A 24,206-nucleotide genomic window follows, 5' to 3' on the forward strand; every position below is an offset into this window, starting at 1 on the left:
TTCTCTGTAGACCCATGAGGACTTTGTGCATGTGTGTGTGTGTATGGGTCTACAAAGAAGACAAAATTCCATGGGACAGGTTTGGATAAATCAGTTGCCTGCCTTTAGTGATTTTTCTCCACTGTTAGATGCTTAACAAGGGGTGGGGATGAACAATTCAGGTAGCATTACTCAGTGAGCTAGGATGAGTGTTGGAAATTCAGACAAGCTTTGGTCCTGCTCAGAATTTCCTAAATAACCTTAGTTTTGGCTAATCATCACATTTTGCTGTGCTTCACCTTTTTCATCTGTAAAATAAAAAGGTGATCATATTTCCATGCCAAAGGAGACCATCTGGAGAAATGGTTATGGTAAATTATCTCATATTCACATACTGATGACTTTGATTTACAGAGGTTAAACATGGCAGTAGCCTAAAGGGGCTGCTGGTGACCCTAAAAACTCTATCCTCCAAGGAGGGGTAGCAGCCTGGAAACTGCCATAGCTCAGGGCCTTTCTATGTAAGAATTAAGCGAAGAATCCTCAAGGAGTGACTCCTCAAATTTCTATATGATCTATTTCTTGTGCCTGCTACCAAGAAATTACCAAGATAATTGCCCTGATCTGTGGAAGTGCCCATGAGTCTCAGGAGCAATCTAGTAACAAAGCTGTTCTCTGTTCTGGGATCCAAGGTCCCCAGTATGCACAGCAGGCTCTGTCCTCAGTCATTAAAATACAGAGTGAAGCTGTTCGGCTTATTGGGCTCTGGCTTGGAAATATTAAATACTATGCACATGTTCAAGCTCTGTGCACTCTTAGCTTCTTGTTCGAACAGAGTGTGTAGTGTATGTGATTCAGGACATAGGATACCTCCAGATCTCCAGACTGAGAAAGAGCAGTAAGAGAATGCAAGAGATGTGTAAATGGATGAGGGGAAACAAAGCCGTAAGTGCCCGAGTTGTCTTCCAATTACATTTGCATCAAAGAAAGGGTCTTTTACTATTTATGTTTTCTCAGTGAGAACTACCTGGATGCTACTCTAGTTTCCTTGCTTCCTACTGACATGAAGTCTTGATATTTTCCCTGCTCCTGACCCTGGAAGAGGAAAAATTTTTCAGTCTTTCTAGGCATGTATTGCCATTCCTGTCCCCAATGAGGATAGACCTCTCCAGTCCTGCTCATGGTGTTGTCAAGAAGACATATGGGCACATATGGATAAGTATGTATCTAAGCAACAAGACTGTCTGTCCTTGTTGGGGGGAGGGAAGGGCTGGCTTCTGCTTCTCCATCTTCCTAGCATCAATGGGACCCATCAACAGGACATCAGAGTTCCACACAAATTCCACAGGGTAAAATAGGGACAGGCAACAGGACAACTAGGTTATTCCATAGTAAATAAAACTCTCCTTTCACATAAAGCCTAGATAGTCTGTCAAGTCTTGAGCTGTCAGTGATCCACAGGCTAGGTAGAACAAAATAGAAACCACTAGCTTGATAAAGTAGAATATGTCCATCCAGTTCTAAATGAGCACTTTCATCTACCAAGAACGTATCCCTGTTCCTCCATAGGGTGATTGAAATTGGCAATTTGGAATCTGTTAGGAGTGTGTGCACTGGGGAGGTGTAGAAGCATAAAGGAGCTCATGGCAAAGAGATCAAATTAGGTCCAGTTGTGCTCTCTGGGTGTGTATGTGGAAGCAATGCGTAAGTTATTGAGAGCACAACTCAGGCAGAGGAAGCATTATGGCCCAGACTGTGGTTTTCAGATGGTTCTTGTTGCAGCCACAGGGAATATTAAATAGCCCTTGATTTCAAAGAAAATGATCAATTATAATTAAAATGTGACAGTGACATTGGGTGTTAACTACACGGAGTATTCTTATCAATATGACTGAGGTTTCAGGTATGCTTTTGTGTGTTTTTTTTTTAATGTCCTCTTTGGAAATAGGTAATATCCTTATCTAAAGAGAAAAGGCAGCTCAGCACATTTCACATTCCTGTGGCCACATCCCCCAAAGCTGAACTCCTGTCAGATCTCAGAGACTGAGTCTCTTAATGCAAGCAGGACAGACAGAATCATAGCCTGGTAGCTTAGACTGTGTGCGGAAGGGTGGTGTGATGGAGTCACTTCTTCTCTACCCTGGTGTCTCTGGATGCCTTAGTCTAAGGGACACTGGCTCAGGGCTGCCACATGGCTTGACTCCCTGTGGACAGTCAGGACCTCATGGATATGGTTGGATGCAGATTCCTAACTCATCACAGGTTGGACACAGTTACAACTGAAGGCGGGTGTGATGTGGTTCTTGCTTTCCTAGCCATGCTCTGGACAGCTGTTACCTTCCCTGGTATTTTTGGCATTGGAGCAAACAACCTCCAGTTCACACCTGAGCATGAAGGTGGTCCTCAGAAAGTGCTTTTTAATTTTAAAAAAAATTGTTTCCTTTTCTGCTGTATCTCAGATTATAAGGGAAAAAAGAGAGAACAGTAAGTGTACTTCTATCTTCAGTCCAATTATGCCCTGGAAATAAGCTCCAAGTTTGAGTGAGCTTTCATTCCAAGGAACTAAAGGAACAGACAGCTGGAAGGTCATAGGGTCTTGCCCTTTTTCTGAAGATATCATCAAAACCAGTAACCAAGGGGGATCCAAGATACTCAGGTGCAGGCTCCTGGCTTTGTCACATGAAGGGAAACTCCATAGATTTCCTATCCTTTTCCTTCCTTTTATCCTGCCTTAATGTTTTAGATATTTATAGGGGGAAAGGAAGCCTTCTGGATATGTTATGACTTCCTGGATTTGTTTTAATTCCATTGGTCCAACAATGAATTATGAATGTCCTTCATGAGGATGGTGCCTTCCTACCCTTCCACCAGCTATTATCAGACTCTTTGTTTCATTCGTGTGTGTCTGTGTGTATTTCATCTCCCATCTAAAAAAGTGATACACACACACACACACACACACACACACAATGAGCTGGATTTTGTTCTAAAATATTAACTACCCCATTCCTGGGAGCAGGACTATCTACACCTGATAGGACTTCGAAGAAGAAAAATTCTCCCTCTAGACTTACATTTTAATTTTTGTTAGGGTGCCTCCCAAGTTGTCACATTTTGCCCCATCTTGCCAACCACATTTCCTCTACCTCCCTCCTGTCTCAATGAAGAATGGACTTTGTTCACTTTTTTGAAGAAGAGACTTGTCACGGCCTGTAACTTATTTGAGCTCAGTTCTGTATAGTATGCTTTAAATTAGCACATAGTGGCAGAAGATGCCTCCCAAAGGAGAATAATTCATGATCAATGACATAATGAGATTTATAGATGAAGCTGTCCAGGAGAAAGGAACATTATCAGTTACCAGAGCAGCTTAAGTAAAAGGACAGTACCAGCTCCAAGAGTTTCATCAGAGGGACAAACAGGGACTGACACTGACTAGAAGGAACAGGACAGACTGCCTAGTGGAATATACCATGGAGGCAGAGGGAGCTGAGTAGGGCTCCAGGAATAAAGGGACAGGAGAGCCATAAGGTCAGAGGTGATGTTGTCTCCTCTAATGTAATGAATCCCTTGACATTTAGAGAAAAAGGAGTGCTTCAGAGACTAGAATTCTGAGTCATCTCATTCAAATCCTAACCTACTTTCATTTGCAATATACAGATCAGGAATGAAGTGCTTGATTATTTCAACTCCTGACTTCCCTTTGGGGGAAGCAGTCCTATAGACAAAGCCTCAGATATGGTGAGAATCCAGAGAGCCTGGGAAAGAGGAGATATCATCAAGACAAGGTTATGAGCAGCACAAACAGTTTCCTGAGTCTGGCCAAGCATAGATACAGGTGCAGAAAGTACCAAGTATGCAGCATAATACATCAGTCCTACTGGACCACCATTAGGGGTCCATTCGACTATGTGATTAGTGAGCCTGAATTGTGATAAAGTCCTTCTGGTACTGCAAGTCATCACCACCACCACCCCAAAAGGGGGAAAAAAGGCTACAGATTGCATCAAAGCCAGATTAATCCCAGTATAGGTCAGGTTGTTAGAAACTCACTCCAGGAGTGAACTGTCTGGAGACAAGCTCCACTCAGAGCATCTGAAAGCTCTGGATACCTAACCTTTGATCAACATCCTCCATGGTATCTCCCTCTGCCACTTATTTGGTTCATGTACATGTAGTATTTCAAGTACCACTAACCATAAAACAGTCACAGAATAACTTCATAGAACAAAGCTTCCAAGAATCCAAATTCCCACTGGAAATAATAATTAACCTGAAAATGTATACATTCGGCATATTGTGATTATGGGTAGGTGCAGAAATACAGAGAGAAATGTGGAGGGACTCATCCTTAGGTTTTACTGCAGATTCAAGTATCTTCTGGGCAGAATAAAGTGACTTCTTTTCAATTATAATTTATAATATCAAATATGTACAAGTGCCTTCCATATACAAGATGCACTGGTAGGTGCTACAAGAGATAAAAAAATGATGAATAAATGTATGGCCCCTGACCACCACAGGCATTTATAATCTAGCAGGTGAGATGAGATGTATAATTAAATACCATAAAATAAGATGGTCTGTGATAGCTATGACTAGAGAAATGTAATTAAATAGCTGTGACATTCACAAAAGGCATTTTTATAGTTTTTCTGGATGGAGGAAGGTGGACATGGTGGTCTATTTGTTCTATTCTTGAAGATCTGTATAAAGGGAGATGGATATTACTCAAGAGTGGAGATGGGAGAGGTGGAGGAGAGAGACTTGGGCAAAGGAAGCAGTTGAAGGAAAGACACATGGGAGAACAAGCTGGTATAGGAAAGGTAAGACAGAAATGTATGATTCAGCTTGTCCTGCTGCATGGGCTTACACAGGCAAATAACAAGAAGTCATTCTTGCTGCTGGACTGTGGCAAGTATAGCCCATTGGATTTTTTTTTTTCAGTTGGAGAATGACATTTAATTTATATTTAGGAAGTGAATACTGAGAAGAGTAGAAAAATCTTGGAACAATGCTAAAAGATATTGAAATCATCCAGACTAGAGGGAAGGGCCTAAATGAAATGGGGAGACTGGGAAACCTTAGGGGTAAGAATTTACAGGCTTTCCAGATGATTAGATGTACAGGATGAGGGAAACAGAGGTGGCAAAGTCGCTGGAAAGCTTTAGTTTAGTGACAGAAGGAATGGTGGAGACATTAACTAGAAGGGGAACTTAGTGATTATGCTGGTTTGCAGGGACTGTCTCAGATATTTGACTCAAAATGAAATTGTCCAGGAAGTGATTGGAAATATGTGTATTAAGCTGAAGGGAAAAGGAGAGTCTAGGTGCGAAGATTTGGAATTTATCCCCAGAAAGTTGTCAAGTGGTGGAAGACAAAAATATTGCTACAGAAGCATGGAGATAAGGAGGGCAAGAGGGTCAAGCTCAGAACACCACTGCAAGTCAACGCTGAGGGGACAGAAGGAAGAGCAGAACCAGCAAGAGAATACGGAGAGAGAACCAGAGGGCTAGGATTAGAACCAGAACATGCTGCTTCCCAATGGTAAATTTAGCATTCATGAAGCCAAAGAGGAGGGAGAAGAAAGGGTTATTGGATTTTGTAACAAGAAGTTCACTGGAATGCTGCCACAGAGTAGTTTCAATAGAGTGGCAGAGTGGCAACCTACTTTTAAAGGTTAAGCCATGAGCATTAGGTGACGAAGTGATGACAGGCTACCTTTTGGGGGAGTTTGGAAAGTGAAAAGATAAACAGAGGACAGGAATTCAAGAGTCTAATTAGATTGAGAGATTTGCTATTAGGGACTGTTGTAGGATTTGTTCTTAGAGATGGTGGTAGGACTAGGCGATGCTGTCAGAGGTGGCGGTAGGCAGATGTGTGGAAGAGATAGATGAAGGACTCACAAAAGAAGTACTGCTGGCTGGAGTGGACCTCAGGACAGGTCAGAGGGTAAGCATCAGAGCACAGGCATGAAGAACACTGAGCTGGGAGGGAGGACGGAAAAGATGAATGAAGGACAGCAGGAATTTAGAGGTACAGAGAAGAGGTTATGTGAGAACCCAAAAAATCTTTTCTTAGGAATACAGTAGGAAAGACTGTTTATTGAAAGAGAGGAGATGAAAATGAAAAGAACACAGAAACCAAGTTTAACAGTCACTTGGCGAATGTGACGTGGAGTTTACACTGGAGAAATAGAAAAGATGAAGGTGGATAGGGTTCAGGTGAGACAGAATGGATTGAATCTGTGCTCCTAGCATAGGTAGAAGACCCTCTGTTCTTGGAGGTGATAGATGATGGCAGAATGGGATGCAGAGTTAGAAAAGCAATTAGAGGGATGCCTGGGTGGCTCAGCTGGTTAAGCATCCAACTCTTGGTTTTGGCTAAGGTCATGATCTCCAGATCATGAGATCAAGCCCCGTGTCGGGCTCTAGCTCAGTGTGGACTCTGCTTGTCTCTCTCCTTCTGCTCCTACCCTACCTAGCTCATGTGCTCTCTTTCTCTAAAATAAATAAAAATCTAGGGAAAAAAGCAATTAGGTGTGGTGAGAAGGCAAGAGGAGAAGAGAGTGCTGCTAAGAATATTGCTGATGTTGGTGAACACAGAACTAGACCAAAGAGGACAGTAACTGCAGTCAGAGCAGTTGATGGACCACAATGGCAGAGGGAGCATAAAGGAAGGCAGATTAAGATATAGAAAATGCAAGGCTGTGGTCAGAGAGGGAACTTCAGAGCTTCAGACCCGGGAGGTGGAATGGTTCCAGATAAAGAGGTCCAGGCCTGCCTGTGATGGGGAGAGCTGAATCTCTGCAGTGTTTTTTTAAAACAGCATAATGGATAATACCTTTTACTCATACCCTGAAGCCAGAAAAAATTAAAACTTGCATGTATAAGTATATTACTTTATGCATATCTGTTTATACAAACATAATCCATATATTTAAATGTTTGAGACTTTTGCATTCATATACTGTGAGTATAACGTACTCCATTTGAAAATATTTTTTATTCTTCACGGTACCAGCCTGGGGGCATAGTATGTGCTCAATAGATATTGGCTTAATTGAACTAACGTACTTAATTAGAGCTTTTATTTTTGTCTCCTGCATAGTACTGGAATCTGCTTCACCCCCTACATCATAATGCTATTAAAATAATTAAAAATAAAGTTCAGGTTTGAAGTGTGGAAACCAAATCTTGAAAATAACAGTTTTAAATTGGGCTTAGTGCTGTGCTTTTACCCTTAATCCTGGCGCTGAATTCTATTTGTTTCCTTTGCCAAAATACAGATTCTACACACCAGAGTCCCAAGGCTATGGGGAATTCTACTCATCCACTCTGCTTGCCACCTTCAGTTCTCATCAGGAGTCCTCACCTTTGTAATCACACCAGCAATTATGTTTTAAAGCACAAAACAGTGCCAGCAACTCACTGTGATGAGCTCTGAAATGGATGCAAATGGACATTCTGGCAGAGAAATAGGGATGATTTCTAACTTTTCCCACTTCATCCCAGTTCTGCTGTCCTAACCCAACATTCTTTGGATAAAATTCTTTTTCCTTGCTTCAATATCATAAATTAGAGTCTCCAAACTTCACTAATGTCTCCGAGGCATGGAAATAGCATTGACTTCCCTTTAAGGCTTTTTCTTGGGGGGAGAGTTCTTTGTATTGACGATAGATAGGCCTAGATACTTTAAGTGATAGAATCCATAGGTCTCCTGTGTGGTTGAGTCAATGTGGTTGGACTGGGATGGAGGTGGGATGTATTCAGGTATCCCATGATTTTATATAATGTTGGAACCCCCAGACTAGAATGGAATCCTAGATCTAGACTGGCATTAGAAGTTGTCAGACTGATGAATCTACATCTTAGTCATGTCCCAAATATCTGGAGGTGTAAGAAAGAATTGCCCACTGGTTAAGTAGCACCTGGTAGTACGGTAGCTCCTTAACTGTTAGTGTGTGCTGAGATCACTGGGCACCCCCTACAGAAGTGGGGACATACGGAACATAGAACAACTGCTAAATTGGAAGATTAATTGAATTGGGACAGAGAACAGATAAGTAAAGTACCTTTTTATTATCAAACATTGATTCAGTTTGAAATTTCTAGCTGCCTTCTAAGTCACCTATAAAGGAGGAAAAGCTACAGTCTTCTATATTCTGTAGAAAGGGTCCTAATTCTTAACCTGCCCTATAAGGTACTGAATTTAGAAACTCAAAAACTACACACTCATGTGACTGCTTATTAAAAACAATTCCTACCTTGGAGTCCTATCCTTGCATCACATGAGCCTTAAATAAAAGCAGGTAGAGGATGAGATGGTTTAAATGTCTTTATACTCTGGGACCTGCATTTTTACTCCCTTCTCTGTTAGCATGCTCAGTGTTCTTTGCTCTCTCCCGCTTATGTATCATGACTATCTTCTCCTGTATTATTATTATTCCCAGGAAAAGAAATGAGAATCCTAATGTAAACTATGTGTTTAAATGTATAAATCCCTAATATGGCTTAATATGTCACTCTTCCTGGGATTATTTTCATCTAGATAACAGATGAGCAGCTCAGTGCTAGAGGAATAAATGTGTGTAGGAAGCCAGTAGTTGAAGTGGGGCGGGAAATGAAAAGGAAAGTTCCTCTCAGGACCTCTGAAGTCACACCATGGATCATATACCATTTGTAAGGCCAGACCCATTCCAGTGTAACTGTCCACCTTTAGCTGCTTGTCATCCGTAATCTGTTCCTTAGACAGAAGAGTCTCTGACGCTCAGGTGAAGAACGCAAATGTTCTACCAAAGTGTCTGGCAGTCTACTGAGCGCACATTTCGTATATGGCTTTGGGCTCAGAAAGCACAGAAGTTATGGCCACGAGAGCTGGAAATGCCCAATGCATTCATCAATAGCACTGCAGCTGCATGATGTACACACACATGTGAACACTTCCTAACACACCAGACAGACACAAGCAACGAAGGGCCTTCTTACAAAGATGGGGATTAAGAGAATAAAGGGAGTTCTGGAATAGCATTTTTCCAAAGGCTATTACCCAAACAATCTGGTTATTCTGTCCCTAAATCTTGAACTGACTAAAAGCCAAACAAAAAGCAAAACCAAAGAAACCCTAGTTCTTAAGTGAGATGTGCAGGTGACCAGCACGCTGCAGTTTTGGTAGTAGTTTCTTCACCTCCCATGTGGAGAATTCCACCTTGGGCAACTCCCCGTGGCCACAGAAGACTGGGCGGGTGATATTCACTTAATTGTATAGAAGACTCCTATTTTATCACATTACACATGCGTTTTGGCACTACTGATACCACCAACACTTAATGGAATCATTTGGGATTTTTTCCCCCAATCGCAACATGGCTGTGGCCAGTACAGGGGAATCTACATCAAGAATGTTTCCCACGTTCTGGCTGAGGATACACAGTGACATACTTTGAAATTACGAGATCCACTGTACATGCATCACTCTGAAGGGTGTGCACAGTCTTGACTCAGGCAAATTCAAGCGGAACATCATCTGAGGTTGGTGGAAATGCTGAGATTTAAGTGTTGCCACTGAAAGGATACAGGATCACACCCACCAGCCCACTTCCTAGTGGAAGGGAATGATAGAGGACACCAAAGATAGAAAGCATGGATTCTAAAGAAACTTGGAACAATTGGTGCTCTCGGGAGTGTCTGTGGAATCTCACAGTTTTGGATAGATCACGTCTTTATCCAGACCCATCTGTGGAATAGAAGGGGCTTACTGCTGAATTCATCCTCATGCATTTTACTGGCTTATTATTTTGGAATGAAGTAACATCTACAACTTGACAATGCTTGGCCATCCTTAAAGTTTTCTTGAGCAGGCCAATGAATACCTTATTTGGTCCCAATTCAAACATCCAGCTGAAGAGAAATGACCAAGGGGGCCAAACAAAAGGTTTAAAAAAATGAAATTATCCAGCTGACAGCTTTTGACGATGGGAGGATAGGACAAAATAGGATGTAACATCTTGTCCAAATGGATTTGGACATTTCATCCCATGGTAGATAGAGAGAGGCTGCCACCCTTCGCAAAACAAATAATCCAGTGAAAGAAATTCAGTTTGTCTGCTTAATCCAAGGTCAGGCTATGAATCCCTGGCTCAAGGCAAATAGCACCTTCCTGAGGGCAGAAATGAAGACAGGGCAAAATAAAGTCACTATTGGCACCGTCACTCACATACCCACCCTTCTACTTCTAAAACCAACTTCTGCAACCTTTCTAAGACAACCATCTGGCCACTGAGTTTTGAGCAGATCTGGTAATCTTTTCTAGAAAAGCATGCATATTTGTAAGACATATATCCAGTGCTACCTCCTTGTAACCAGATATCACATGCTTCAAAGAGTAGACTTAGTAGGAATTTTCTGGGTGTGCTTGCAGTGCTGATACCTAAGGAGTGAGGGAGGGAATAAGGAGGGGGCCAGTACTCAGGTACCAGGAAGGAAAGAGTTGGTTGAGATGGTTGTTAAACATCACAAGGGGGTATTTGGGAGATTTCTCAGGACTGAGCTTCCTGAAGCCTCTCAGCCACATCAAGACTGAGGGTTAATTTGACCTCAATTCTCATTTAAGCCCTTTGGGGAATCTTTCCTACCCCAGGTGCTGACAGGGAAAATATGGTGCCACCAGCCTGACTTTGCATGGAATGCTGGTAATCTGTGGTCTACCTAGGAGACAGGAGCTGGACCTGGGTTTTGCTTAGAGCCAAACTGGACCCAGTGCCAAGCCCAGGTGGACGGGCATGAACACTTCTCACGGACCAAGAAGACTGGTGAGGTGGGGAGGCATGGACACAAATTATTTTTCCCTGGCTTTTTCACCACAGTGGCCTCCATTCACATACACTTGTCCCCAGACACCCTGAAGCAAAAGCCATACAAAACAATTTCCCCAGTGGAAAATGAAAACCCATAACAAAACACTTTCCCCCCTCTTCATCCCCATCCCCACCCCACTCCCTCCAGCCCACCACCCTGAATACTCACAAGAGAACACTTTATCTATACAAAATTAATTAGAAAACAAAATATTTACATATGAAATAAACACCATCTTGATTTCTGTCATCAGTGGAGACCGACAGAGCCCCCTTTGTTCTAGATTGCTGTTCGCTAGGTTTAGTTGGTTTGGTTTTTTATTTGAAAGGGGTGAGGTAAGAGGAAGAGTGAGGGGAGGAGCCCCTGACCTCGGACAGAGTCAGGGTGAAGCAATGTTTATATGGCCCTTCTCCTTCTTCCTCCTGGAGACGCCTCACGCCCTCTGTCCTCTCTCTCAAAGTCTTTCCTTGAATCTAAGGTAAAGCACTCCGCGCTCCTCTCTCCAAATCTGTGAGAGGTTCGTTCAGCCCCTTGCCCCCAGGTTCGTTTTAGAAAGAAAACATAGCTTTACAAGGCCTTCAGTTGGCTTTAAAATGAAAGATACTGAGGTAAAAATCAAGGAGGAGGACAGGGGACAGCAGTCAAGGGCAGGGAATGAGGAAGGGGAGTGAGTCAGGGCAAACAGGAAGGCAAAGAGCAGCCCTGGAGGGTGTGACTTGAAGAGACATGGCAGCTTCCTTCCAGAGGAGGATGAGCACCTTTCTGGTTTATGTGTCCTGTGTGCGACATGGAGATCCTGCAGTCAAGCTTCCAAACAGACCCGGGGCTCTGTGGCTGCCACCCTGGGTAAGGGGAGGAAGGCAGGACAGTGGAGCTGACCCACAGAGCACCCCCTCCCCAAGTTTCAGGACCGGCAGTGACAAATACTCATTTCCCTTCGCAAGTGTCCAACTTAGTGAAGGGGGCATCGCATCTGCCAGTACCCTCATCCCTGGAGTTTTCTCTCTACATATATATAAATATACATATTTATATATATATTTTTTAATCTCGAATGGTACACCTGGGAGGGAAAGAAGGGGTTGCAGGAAGGTGGAAGGGCTTCTACTGAGAGTGTCCACATTGGGCTCAATGTCACATTCTCAGGGAGCCAGACCCAGCGGGGTAGTGAGGGAGTCCCTCCCCTCCTACCCTCTCCACTTCCAAATCTCTTCCCTTCCCTCCACGTCTCCTGAGCTGTACTCATGGAGCAAGCTCATTCCCCTTAGTCTGGTCCCTGTCAGTTGTGATCAATTCTGTGGCACAAGCTGTCCTAGCTCCAGGTTAAGTAAGAAGGGATCAAAGCACTGAAAACATCCCCCTCTCTCACTTACCTTACCACGCACAACTCCCCTATTCTTCAAGCCTGACTTAGCTCCTCCCCAAACCTCAGTCAGCTGAAGGTGTAAAAAGCTCAGTAAAGCTTTCGAGGATCTTTTGCTCTCGCGTGTGGGCAAAAGAATCATGGCTGCTTCTGTCTCCCTTTCGCTTTCCTGGAAAGTTCTCGGTCAAAGTGGGTTGAACCACGGAGGAGTTATTTTTGTACCTTGCTCTTGTAGGATGGCTCATCATCTTTTTGTCTAGACCGCATCATCTTCTCTGTCAAGAACTTCCATTCTCCTTGTTCAGGAAGGGTGAAGGGGAGAGACAGCCAACATTCAGGTAACATACGACCATCTCTGTTTGTATATAAGCCAAAATGAGCACACTGTTTGGGGATGTAGAAAGAAACGGCGTTGTGAGTCAAGGTTGCCACGTCTACATGTACAGGCCCCTGACTGCGTGCCTGTGTAGACGACATGCACGTACAAGTGTACACGGACACTCATGCACATGCAGTCCATCCTCTCTTGTCTCGAATGCACCATGGAGCACAGCTCTAAAGTGCTGTCATCCGCCCGTGACCTTTTTGTCCCAGTTCACCACCAACGGGTCTCATGGAATTGAAACGGACATTTTACTTTTTTGGCTTATATATAAACACACATGGCCTCCTGCCCTCTGCGTGGCACACGATCCCTAAACAGACGCCACCTAGGTGACAAGAATTTAGCAAAAGCCTCTTTGCATTCACAGGCAGTATGCTAAATGGTCGTATTTGCACACTTTTGCTTTCTCACCTAAACCTAAAGATCCGTTTGGGAAGAGCTATCCTGTGCTCACGTGGCCTCCTTTTGGGTCTCCCTGCTTCACTCCAAGTGGGTGGCAAACAGTCCTTCCACGCTGGGAGGAAGCCTGCGTGCAGCCACCTCCTCTCACCACTTTGCCCTCCCGGTGCTGTGCTGAGCGAGCCCGCTGTACTCTTTCCCGGGACCAGGAACGACTGACAGATGGGGAGGGAGGAGAGAACTGGAAAGGGAGGGGAGACGGTGCTGGTCACCAGGGTTGCCCTCGGAAGGAATCAGAACTCCAGGATTCCGTAAATAAAGGAAAACAACAAGAAAGGAGCAAATGGGAACCAAGTTCACCCCCGTCACCCTCCGTGACATGCGCACCACACGCCCACAGCCCCACCCTCCCGTACCCACCTTAACACCTCTCTCTTCCCTCACTCAGACATCAGACTCAATACTAGAAAGTTTCTCATAAACATGCCCATTGCTGGAGCCATTGAAAGCCCTGGGGTTTTTGTTGTTAGGCACACAGGGGTTGGACTGGTTCCCTATACAGATGTCTTTCTGGAAACGGCCTGGCACAGCCCCGTGAAGGGCCGAGACCACCGGCTTGTTGGTGACAAGGGCGCGGAAGTCTGGCCTGGCTTTCGGCGCCCCCGCCACCGTGGGCTGCCTGAAGAAGTAGGATTTGCTGCCATGGAGCAAGCACTGGTCGTCCCCGAAAGTGGGGATGAAAGGGTTTTGCGTGACCCGGTCGGGGTAGAGCGACTTGCTGAGCATGTAGCCGCCGCCGGGGTTGTTGTGGTGGTGGTGTCCGGCGGTGGGCACTGAGGACTTGCTGTTGGCAAAGGTGCTCTCGCCAGCTGGCATCTCAAACATGTGGGCGTAGGGACTCCCATCCAGGAAGCGGCCCTTGTCTTTCAGGCTCACGCTGCGCGGGGCCAAGGCGGCTTCTTCCTTCTGCAGGTCCACGAAGGTGTCGTAGGAGTGCTGCCGGCGCAGTTTGTTCCGGGTCTTCTTCTGGGCCTTGGAGTTGGTCGGGCTCTGGGGGTACTTGGCGCTGGGGGCGTTGGACGGCACCGCCACGGGGGCGGCTGGCTGGTCCAGCTCCTGCAGGGAGTTGTCCTCGCTGATGTCATACAGGTTGCCTGCTTTCTTGCAGGCCTCGCACCGGATGCACGCCTGCCGGCCCGAGTTCTGCCCGGTCACCGCCGTGGAGTAGTTGTGCAGCTTGGACGGGCAGCTGCGGCAGAAGTTGCCCCCGGAGCGCTCCTCCCAATCCACATTGGTCAGGTTCTTCTCCCAGGGAGCCGGGACCCCGCTGACCACACCGTGTTTGTCGCCCGCCCCGTGCTTGATGTGAGACCTGTTGGTACAGGGCCCGCCTCCACTGACCGAGTCGCGCTTGAAGTCCTCGCTCTGCTCCTTGTAGATATCCGTCAGGTCCACGTGCTCCCAGTGCGGGGAGTTCTCCTTCGGGCGGAACTGGTCCAGGTAGAAGTCCCGGAGCCCTTCCTTGTCCCTGAAGTAACGCTTGTGGTCAGGGGAGCGGGGTGGCCGGCGGCGGTAGGCCAGCTCGATCTCGTCAAACTCCCGTCGGGACTTGGCCGAGGCCGGCCGCTTCTTCAGGCTGTCCTTGTATTGCTGCTTACGCCTCTTGGCGGCATTGCCCTCGATGTTTCCGTAGGTGACCGTGTGAGTGGAGATGTCGGACACGTCCGAGCGGATCAGGTCATCGTGGCCACTGTAGCGGTCGCTCTTGAAGGAGAACTTGCCGTACAGGTCGCTTAGCTGGCTGTGTTTGGAGGAGGGCAGGCCAACGTCCAGGGGCTTCTTGCTGATGGACCGTGGCTGGGTGGTGAAAGGTGGGTTGTCGCAGTCGTAGAGCCCGTCGATGGAGCTGGCGCTGCCGATGCTGTGGGGCCGGTGGTGGTGGTGATAATGATCTTGGTACACGTTGCTGTCCTTCAGCTGCAGGTTACCAAAAGTTCTCTCCACCTCACTGATGTAGTCGCTGAAGAGGTTCTCCTCACACGGCGGGTTGTTGTAGGATTTGCAGTCGGAATGCGTGAAGCTGCGGCGGTGCTCGGAGATGTCGTAGACGGATGACTCCCGTCGGATGAAGTCCAGGGCGCTCTGGGGGGAGCCGTTCACACCAGACAGGTTGGCCATGTTCTTGGCCGTGCGGAGCAGGCGCAGGATGTTGGAGTGTGTGTTGTTCATGGTCGCGGTGGGGGAGTTCATCACGGACTGGCGCTCCTCGATAGCCACTCCATGGATGCAGCTGTAGATACCCTGGAGCGAGAAGAGGAGGAGACGGGTCAGGTCTCCAGCGAGGCTGGAAATGACACAGACAACACTCGCCCCTCCCCCGCTACTAACTGTCTCGCTGGAGAAGAAAAGTCGGGGAAAACATGAAGTGGTCTTGGTATGCTCATAAAACGGTGTGGATAGAAGCTTGCCTGATTTATCACCAGGATTGAGCCAGTTTTGTAGCATGAGCTAAGCTTAGTGGTCTGGCTGTGTGAGGGGACACGGCCACTCCACGTGACTTGAGCAGATAGACTGGAATCATAGGACATGACATTCTAACGCCGCCACTCCATCAGTGACTTGCATTGATTTTCCTTCCTAGGCCTAGGTTTCTGCATCTTAAAAATGAGGTTGTGATATCAATGGATGGCAAAAATTATTGTCAGATGCCTGGACATCGACAGTTATGCGCCACGGATGTTGGGGCTGTTCTGCCGCGGCCGGCCACCCTCGGCTGGCAGGATAGCACGGGGAAGCTTGGAGCTCACAAGAGCCACTCTTTTCCAGCTCTGACAAACTTTGAGTGGTTTTTAGGATTTTGGTCACCAAAGAATGGCTGAGCAGTTCTCTTCTTGAGCCAAGCATGAACCAAATTCACAGAGAGAGTCAGAGAGCCCTGGGGTCAAAGAAGGATTTTTTTCCCGCTGTGCCCTACAATGTGGGAGGGCAGAACTGGGACAGATATCAAGTACTAAATAGGAATAAATAATTCCCTTGTTGAACTTCTCATTTATTCTCCTTAGCTCCTGGTTTCCTTCTTATACTTTCTCACTAGCTTAATCTTATCATACATAATTAATATCGTGACAAATTACTATTGATTGAGAACTCCCTGGTGCAGCTCTGTATACCAGGCCTTGAAGAACACCATCCAGGAGAGGTAATGGGTTGGGGTCAAGTCCCAAGTCAAGCTAACCTGCTAACGTCTTGCTCCCTGCCTTGAAAGGTGGACACATTTGGAACTTTTCTCCCTGGCAAGGGAAATATGTGAAGGGGAGGTCATTTGAATTGCGTCTTTGAAACAAAGGGGATTGATTTGGAAGGGAAGTTGCCCCGATAGATGGGGAGGAGAGCAGAGAAGATTAGAACGGAGAATTGCAGTTAAGGGGGCAAGAAGAGAGGTTTAGGTGAGGTGAGCCTCGCCGTCCCAGAGGGCAGTAGCGAGACACGAGATCTTCAAGGTAAGGTTACTTTCCTTGGTTTCTAACTCTTCTTGATTACGGCCAAGGGAAAGTGCTGAGCGTTTTTCCTCTGCGGAAGTCTTAATTGTGCTGCAGGTCTATGAATGGGATTTCTATTACAGGCCGCCAGCTCCCACTGCTTCTGCCAGCACCCTATCTGGGACCTTAGAAAGGACCACAGAGCGGAGCAATGTGGCTCAGGGACCACAGGTTCCTTCCTCCTGCTTGCTTACTGAATGGCTTGAATCAGTTCACAGCCAGAGAGGAAACTGTTCTCTATCACTAAAATACTATAGGAAAATGATGAAAAGATAGAACAACTTAATGAGAAATCCATTTTCTTACATAACTCCATTAGAGCCAAAGTTAGTTATATCTGAAATCTAGACCTCTATTCTAAAAGGACATCAGAGGTCATTTCTCATGAATGAATCCTATAACCTTACTGACAAAATTAAAAGAAGCCTGCTTTTCCCCTCCCCCTTCCCTGTGATCCTTTGTTCATACTGAAAACTGAGTCCCAAATCCTCACTTTGGACTAGAAACTTAGAAGAGACCTAAATAAAGAAGAACTTAAGAGTTATACTCTTGTTCCAATTAAGGAAATTTCTGGAATGTAAATTTTTTATGGGTCAGTACTTACTTCTGAAGGTCCTGCAAAGCTCTTAAACCCCCCCATAACTCACACATGCTTAAAACTGTGTGGAAGAGTGGAACTACCAATAATATATCTTTGTATGTCAGAGTAAGAGAGATACATTACATTTCACTATTTGAATAGAGTTGTGATTTAAAAAAAAAAGATTAAATGATTAATACAGCCCATACAGAATTAACTAATGGTGATGGAAGGCATTTGGTAGAAGGCCAAATTTTTCACTTTGACAGATCTGCCAGTTCTTATTGAAAACCAAATGCCCAAACCCCACACACAAAGCTGTTTCTTGAAGGAAAAATAGTATCACCCGTTGTTTTTGAGCCACCTGAAATTATATCACCCGACCCCCTGGGGAAACGTTCATGATGTAGTTTCTGGCTTTAGCTGCAGAATGCTGGAGTTAGTGCCTGCCTGGGTCTCTCTGCTTTGCACAGTGCTAGACTAAGCACTTCACAAGCCCCCGGCACCTCAATCAAACCACTTACTCTGCTGATGGAGAAGACCATGCCAGGCTTGCCAGAACAGACACCCATAAAGCAGTGCCGGAACTGCCAATAGAAAAGGTGTTCGCAGATGAAGGTGATGAGACTGAGAGCCATGGCTGCCCCCAACATGTAGAAGACGCCCGCCATGTTGTCAATGTCCAGCTGGCTGCTCATGACCTCATTCTTTTCGTTGTGGCAAATGCCAGTGAGCCAGAGAGCTTCCAGCTCCTCCATCTCCCCTGGAGACACAGCAGAAAGGAAAACAGGTAAAGAGAGAAGACAGAAGAGCAGAGAAAGGGGACAAGAGGGGTATTGGGGAAGAGACAGAAAAACATGAGAGAGAAAGAGACAGGAAGACAGAAAGCAAATTAATAAAGTTCCCAGTAATTTTACTAATACCACTATATATTAACTCATCAATGTATTTGACAAGTATTCAGTGACAGCTTAATGTGGGTACTGCAGTGACACAAAGATATTAGGCATTACCCCTGCTCTCCATTCTCTATCCAGTGCCAATTGATATATAAGTAATCAATATGACTAGCAATATTCAGGTAACAGGGGTTCAAATTCATGAGAGTAATTTTGTGGATGGGGTGGCCTGTGGGTTTTCATGAGGAAGGTAGGACTTGCAGGTGGACATAGTAAATGGGTGAATTTTAATTTATTTGCATGAAAAGGCACTCCAGGCAGCAGAAATGGCATGATCAATGGGAAGAAGGTGGGAAAACACAAGGCTTATTTGGGAAAGACATGCAGAACAGCTCAACCAGAGTAAAAGGAAGCACAGGAAACCAAACAAAAAAGGCTGAAGCAAGATTGCTGAGGGCTTGAGTATCAGACTAAGTAAGCACTTTGTATTTTATTTTGCAGATAGTAAGAAATAACATTAATCAAACATGAGATTCAGAAAATTGCTCTTGAAAATATGCAAATCAGATTGGGCTGGGGCAGGAAGGGCAGAGAGAGATAAGCAGAGAAACTGATTGACTCCCCATGGACCCTCACACTTACTGATCTCTTGTTGCAGAGGGAAAAAGAAATAGTAAGAGTAAGGGGGAGCGAGCTTGACTCAAACGAGACCACCAAATTCAGACCTGCCTCCTTGTAACACCACTTAGGGAAGCTTTGATTAATTTGATTCATGCCAGGGACAATAACCTTTATCCACTTCACTGGATATGAGGAATTAGCAAGGCAGAAACCCTAGACAAAAGGAAAATGAAGGAATCCACGTGCCCCAGAATGCATCTAATTCTAGGCAAACAAAATTCTGAACACCTCATGAAGGAAACTGTCTGTTCTAATAATTCCAGTCTGGCTAAAAATTTGAACTTTGCATAAACCAACTAGAGCTTTGGCAACTTCTCCCAGTCATCTCTACGGCCATCCTTCCTCATAGACAGAGGCTCTGTATTGCCTTTGGGTGAGAGCTAAATGAGAATTTCAGAAGCCCTCAGACCAACATGGCCCGTTAGCACTCCAGCTAGAACCCTCTCATCTTTCTAGGTTAACCAAATCACATTTTACTCATTTCTTTGATCAAACTGTGATTTTCCTAACTAGTGGAACAACCAACTTCACCAGGAGTCTGAAAATCCAGCTGTATTCTTCTGCCTCTTATCTCATCCCTAACAGCAAAGGTTCTGTAGACACAATTTAGAGAACCACCGGCTGATGGCCTTTGGGGCCAAGCAGAGTCAGGCTCCTCACCCATAACTGGATTAGCTTCTGGGAGGCTAACAGGAAGGGTAGGTACTTTAGACAACAAAGTAAAGAGGGATACAGAAGACATGAGTATAATGAAATTGGAGATGAGTTTTTTTTTTTTTTTCAAAGCAAGCTCACTGCTCGGTCTCCTGCCAGAATGATACTAGGGAATGCCTTATGAGTGCTGTCTCAGAGGACCCTGTCCCTGATTCCTATGTCTTCTAGCTGAAAGAGCAAGATGGGAGAGAGGGAAGAATGGATAGGTGGCCACAAGTATACTTCTCTGCCCTTTCTCTGGACCCAGAAAAAGCAGAGACCTTTCTGAAGTTCTATCCACTGCTCTGGCCACATGTGAGAAGATTGTTTGGAACATCTAATACTAGCTTCTCTTACTTTATCCCTGAAAGGTTGATCATACCCTGTAATCTTGAGACATACCTCCTTGACCAACTACTCTAATACTCCCTCCCAAATTTCACCCAGTTATGGGTTGAATTGTGTCCACCTTCCCAGTACCCTCCACTCCTGCCAAATTCCTCTGTTGGAAGTCCTAATCTCCAGTCCCTTGAAATGTGACTTTATTTGGAAATGAGGTAATTGCAGATGGAATTAGTTAAGAGGAGGTTATCCTGGAGTAGGGTGGTCCCCTAATCCAATATAATTGGCATCCTTAAAAATGGCGGAAATCAGACATACACATGTAGAGAGAGAGAGCAGGCATGTAGGGAAAATGCCATGTGAACACGAAGGCAGAGATGGGCTGATATGTCTACAAGTGAAGGAATGCTAAAGATTGCCAGCAAACCACCATGAGCTAGGGGAGGGGCATGGAACAGAGTCTCCCTCGAGGCCTGCAGAAGGAAGCAATGCTGACACTTTGATCTTAGACTTCTGGCCTCTAGAAATGTGAGCCAAATTTCTATGATTTAAGTCACTCAGCGGTGGTACTTTGTTACAGCAGTCCTAGGACACTCGTACCTACCTCCAAGTTTCGTAATATACTGTGAAATACTTTTCTGGAAAGGCGGGGGTTACAGGAGTGGAGAAGAAAGAAGGGTTGGTATTTTGGACTGGCCATCAGAAGAGCCACCATCTTTGACTCACCATCTCCAAAAAGCTGCAGGATAGCAAGGTCCACCTGGCGCTTCCACCCAGAATCTTTTTGGATGGCAATGCCATAACCAGTGGAGGCAAAGACCTTTCCACTGCCAATGGTCACCAGCTTGCAGCCTTCATCTCTGCCCGCCATGTAGTTCAGCACTGCTGCATCATAGATGAAGGCATCCAGTTTCCTGTGCAAAAAAGAAGCAAACAAACAGTCCAGTGGAGAACTTTTAGTACAAAACTACCTATGGAGCCATTAAAATGAAGCGGTAGGGCTCTAGCAAATGATGGGGAGAACTGGTTCAAAGTAAGGCTCAAGTTGGAACTCAGCCAGAATCTAAAGCCTAAATCCCAGGCTGTTCTTTATGTGATTTCAGGTTGAAAGGAGGAGTTCTTTCCCTCCCACTGGGAATGATGAGAATGTAAGTCGGGCCTGAAGCCAACTCATAAGCTGTGTCTGAAAGGAGAAGGAGTAAAAAGGAATCAATAAAAATAATAACCAAAATAATGAAAAGTAACCATCACGATGATAACAACAAATAGCATGGGTTAGATTTATATAACATTTTTCATTTCTCAGTTCATTACAGTCCAGAGTGGGGATAAGCGTAGGTGTATGTGTTTCAATAGCTGTGCAATGCTATTTTTGTGGTCAGAAAGGTTTCAATATTCTGTTTTGCAGCACAAGGAAAGAAATGAGTAGTCGGGGTGGTAGCAGCACAGGCTTGTGTTAAGAGCAAATGTGCACAACTATAGGAGAATCCAACAGATAGAAGAATTCAGATCTCTCAAGTTCCGAAACATCTAAGAATCTCTTTGTATATTGTGCTTTCCAAGGAAGGAGTATGTAGGGAAGGTAGTAAGACTAGGGGTAAGGGCAGGAAGGCCTGGACCAGTATTTCAAACCAACATTTAAACACATTAAAAGTAGAGAAAGAAATCCAGATATAGCCATATAGGTAGGTAATATAGAGAGGTCTGCAAGAAAGAAAAGCATGCATCATCCCCTTCACTTTTACAAGGTAAGTTAGCTTTATCCCTCCTTGAGAAAAAATAAGCCTTTTCTGGTATGTTAAGATACAGAACATTTTCCAAAAAGCCCATGAGTACCCGATAGAAAAGTGGCACACCAAAAAACCCAAAACCTGATATGATTGACAACTGTGGTTGTACCAGGGGCCAGGCGACCTACCAAAGTCTGTCCTATGCCCAAGCTCAAATCCCGTCTCCTGGTATCTGCTGTGACTTTATGGTGATAAGACAGAGTCTAACAGTATTTAAGTACACATGCATCTGGGTGGCTCTCTCAGAACTGGAGCCACTGGGAGGTGCAAGTGCTGCTAGTTATCATACAACACAGGAAATCAGTTACAAGACCCCTTCACCCCAAAGTCCCAACATCTATAATGCTCAATTATCTGTCTTATTCCACAGCTGTGGCTTCGAGAGGCCAAATGAATAAAGGGACCAATGTGGCTGGGATTATGCAAGCCAATGTATTTGCAGTTCATGAGCTCCTTTTAACAAACAAATACTTTCTAGAGTATAAAGCTGGATCAAAGAACACCAACAAAAGCTGGAACTGGAGATCAGTCAACACCTTCTCACTGTTTGTTGTCTAAAAACCTTCACCATTTTCTTCTTTCATTTCTCCCTTGTCCGCAAGACAACAGAAATATCATTTTCACCTTCTGGTCAACAGGTCTTCTTTTCATGCATAATACATGAACCTTAGCCTTGACTCTTCCCTTCCGCATTTATGGCTATTCCATTCCTGTTTCATGGTTACATTAATGCAAGTAGAATATAATTGCTAAAACAAAAATACATAGAAGTATATAAGAGCATAGGAATCTTTGTGCACTGGCCTGAATTGTATTGTCAAATTCAACTTGGAAATCCATAGAAAGCAAATGCAGTCTTCTTTGCTTTAACTTTGTCTGGCACCCAAGCATGATATATCTGATTCAGTGTACATTTAATAAATGTGAGAAACATATCAAAGACTCTGAGCTTGGAAGCAGTTCTTACCCTGTTTTCAGGGAGAGCAATGCATCATCTACACCCCTCTGGTTGAACTTTCCCATGTAGGCATGCATTTCTGCGTAGTTATTGCGAATATTCCTCTCTGTGCTGCCATTGGGCACAGTCCCAAAGCGAAAAGGGGGTGAGAAGTCATTAGGTCTCTGGAACTGGAGAGAGAGAAAGAGAGTGAGAGGGAGAGGGAAAGAGAGAGAGAGAAAGAAAGAAAATGCTTCAGAAAATGTGAAGAGATATTAAGTTAGCATTCGTGGATTTATAATGGAAGGGACCCAACTCTAGTTCACCAAATACATTGGCCCTGACTTCGGAACAGCAGATGCTAACTGAAAGAGGACTTCAACTCGATTTAATACATATTGTTGAGAGCTTTTTATTAGCCCAATCCTGGATTTAATCTACAATCTTTGCATGTTCCATTTACACATACTGCACAATACCAGTGATGATGGGAGTGTGCAGCTTAAATGCAGTGGTTTAGTCAGCTTGATATTTGAAAATTGTGTAAAATATGTTTCCAGGCCTCTTAATTTAGGGGACTAAATACATTGTCATTGTACCATCTGAGGCTACAGGACTTCAGTGGGATGAGCTACGAGGTACTCCTGAAAATAATTTGTTGGGTATCAAATATATTTTGCTAAGAAATTTTCTCTTGACCTTCCTTCATGCATTAAAAGCCCCTATTTGTTCTATATGAGTTATAGAATAAATTGTAAAATCAAATACAGTTTTAATTATGTTCCTTCCCTTGCTTAAGAACTGGGAGTGGATCTCCAGTGCCCAGCATAACAAAGTAAAATCTCTTGGATTTTTCACCTCTATGACATCAGCTTTATTTCTGGTATTGCCCTGCAATGAGTAAGTCTATACATTGCTTCCTGAACAAATAATTTATTCATTTGTATCTTCATGGCCTCATATAGTCTGTCCCCTCAGCATGAACTCACTTTTCTCTTGAGGCCAATTCATGTCCTTCATCTCAAAATGTAACTCAAAGCAATTTCTTCAGGACACCTTCTGTGAGTTCTTTCCTCCATCAAGTCTACCCAAAATGACTTGTTGTTCTTAGTTTCTATCACACTACAAATGCAATTATGCACTAAATGAGCTGGCTAAGTTCTGAGAGCTAGTCTCTGATATAGTCATTAAGAGTTTAAGCTCTAGATTGAGAAAGATATAGGCTGAAGATCAGCTCTGCCACTTACTACTGTGCAATCTTGGGCAAAAAACATGAACTCTCTGTGCACCATCTCCTCATTTGCAAGAGGGAGAAAATAATGTCTAATTTCAAGACTGTTACGTGGATGAAAGGATATAATGTATAAGAAGTGCCTGGCAGAGCACCTTGCACACAGTGAGTCCTCAATAAAGATTCTTTATATTATTTTTAACTCATGTCTATATTCTGCATTCCCCAGTAAACTTCACACTCTCCAACCTTTCCATTCTGCTAGGACATCAGTGATCAGATAGAATACGACCAGAGTAGCTCTGCTATACCTTGGCATAGGAAAGACAATGTAGACCTTTAAAGTCCTCTTGGTTTCAATACTGTACCATTGACTTTGGAGATATATTTGAAAATCTAACCTGCCAACTCAGGAGTACTCTGATCCTCTGGACTTGTGTGGGCTTAGGAGACATTCTCCTTTCTCTGTCCCTTGACCTGAAAAGCTCAAGAGCTTCTCAGAATAGGGGGATTTCATAAACCACAAAATGTC

General features: G+C 44.6%; 1 protein-coding gene across 1 annotated transcript in view; it reads right to left on the bottom strand.

The window, feature by feature from the left end:
* Window positions 1-13,391: 13,391 nt before the first annotated feature.
* GRIN2B (glutamate ionotropic receptor NMDA type subunit 2B) overlaps window positions 13,392-24,206 on the bottom strand; it is a 277,553-nt gene continuing 266,738 nt past the window's right edge. The window contains exons 9-12 of the mRNA XM_008707015.2: window positions 22,474-22,634; window positions 20,443-20,630; window positions 17,626-17,864; window positions 13,392-15,283 (exon numbers count right to left, since the gene is read on the bottom strand). Of these exons, the coding sequence (XP_008705237.1) occupies window positions 13,427-15,283; window positions 17,626-17,864; window positions 20,443-20,630; window positions 22,474-22,634 (2,445 nt within the window). The 3' untranslated portion in view covers window positions 13,392-13,426. The remainder of the gene's footprint in view (window positions 15,284-17,625; window positions 17,865-20,442; window positions 20,631-22,473; window positions 22,635-24,206) is intronic.

The sequence above is a fragment of the Ursus maritimus genome, unplaced genomic scaffold (genome assembly GCF_017311325.1).
Source record: "Ursus maritimus isolate PB19 unplaced genomic scaffold, ASM1731132v1 scaffold_26, whole genome shotgun sequence".
In the NCBI taxonomy this organism is placed as follows: Eukaryota; Metazoa; Chordata; class Mammalia; order Carnivora; family Ursidae; genus Ursus; species Ursus maritimus.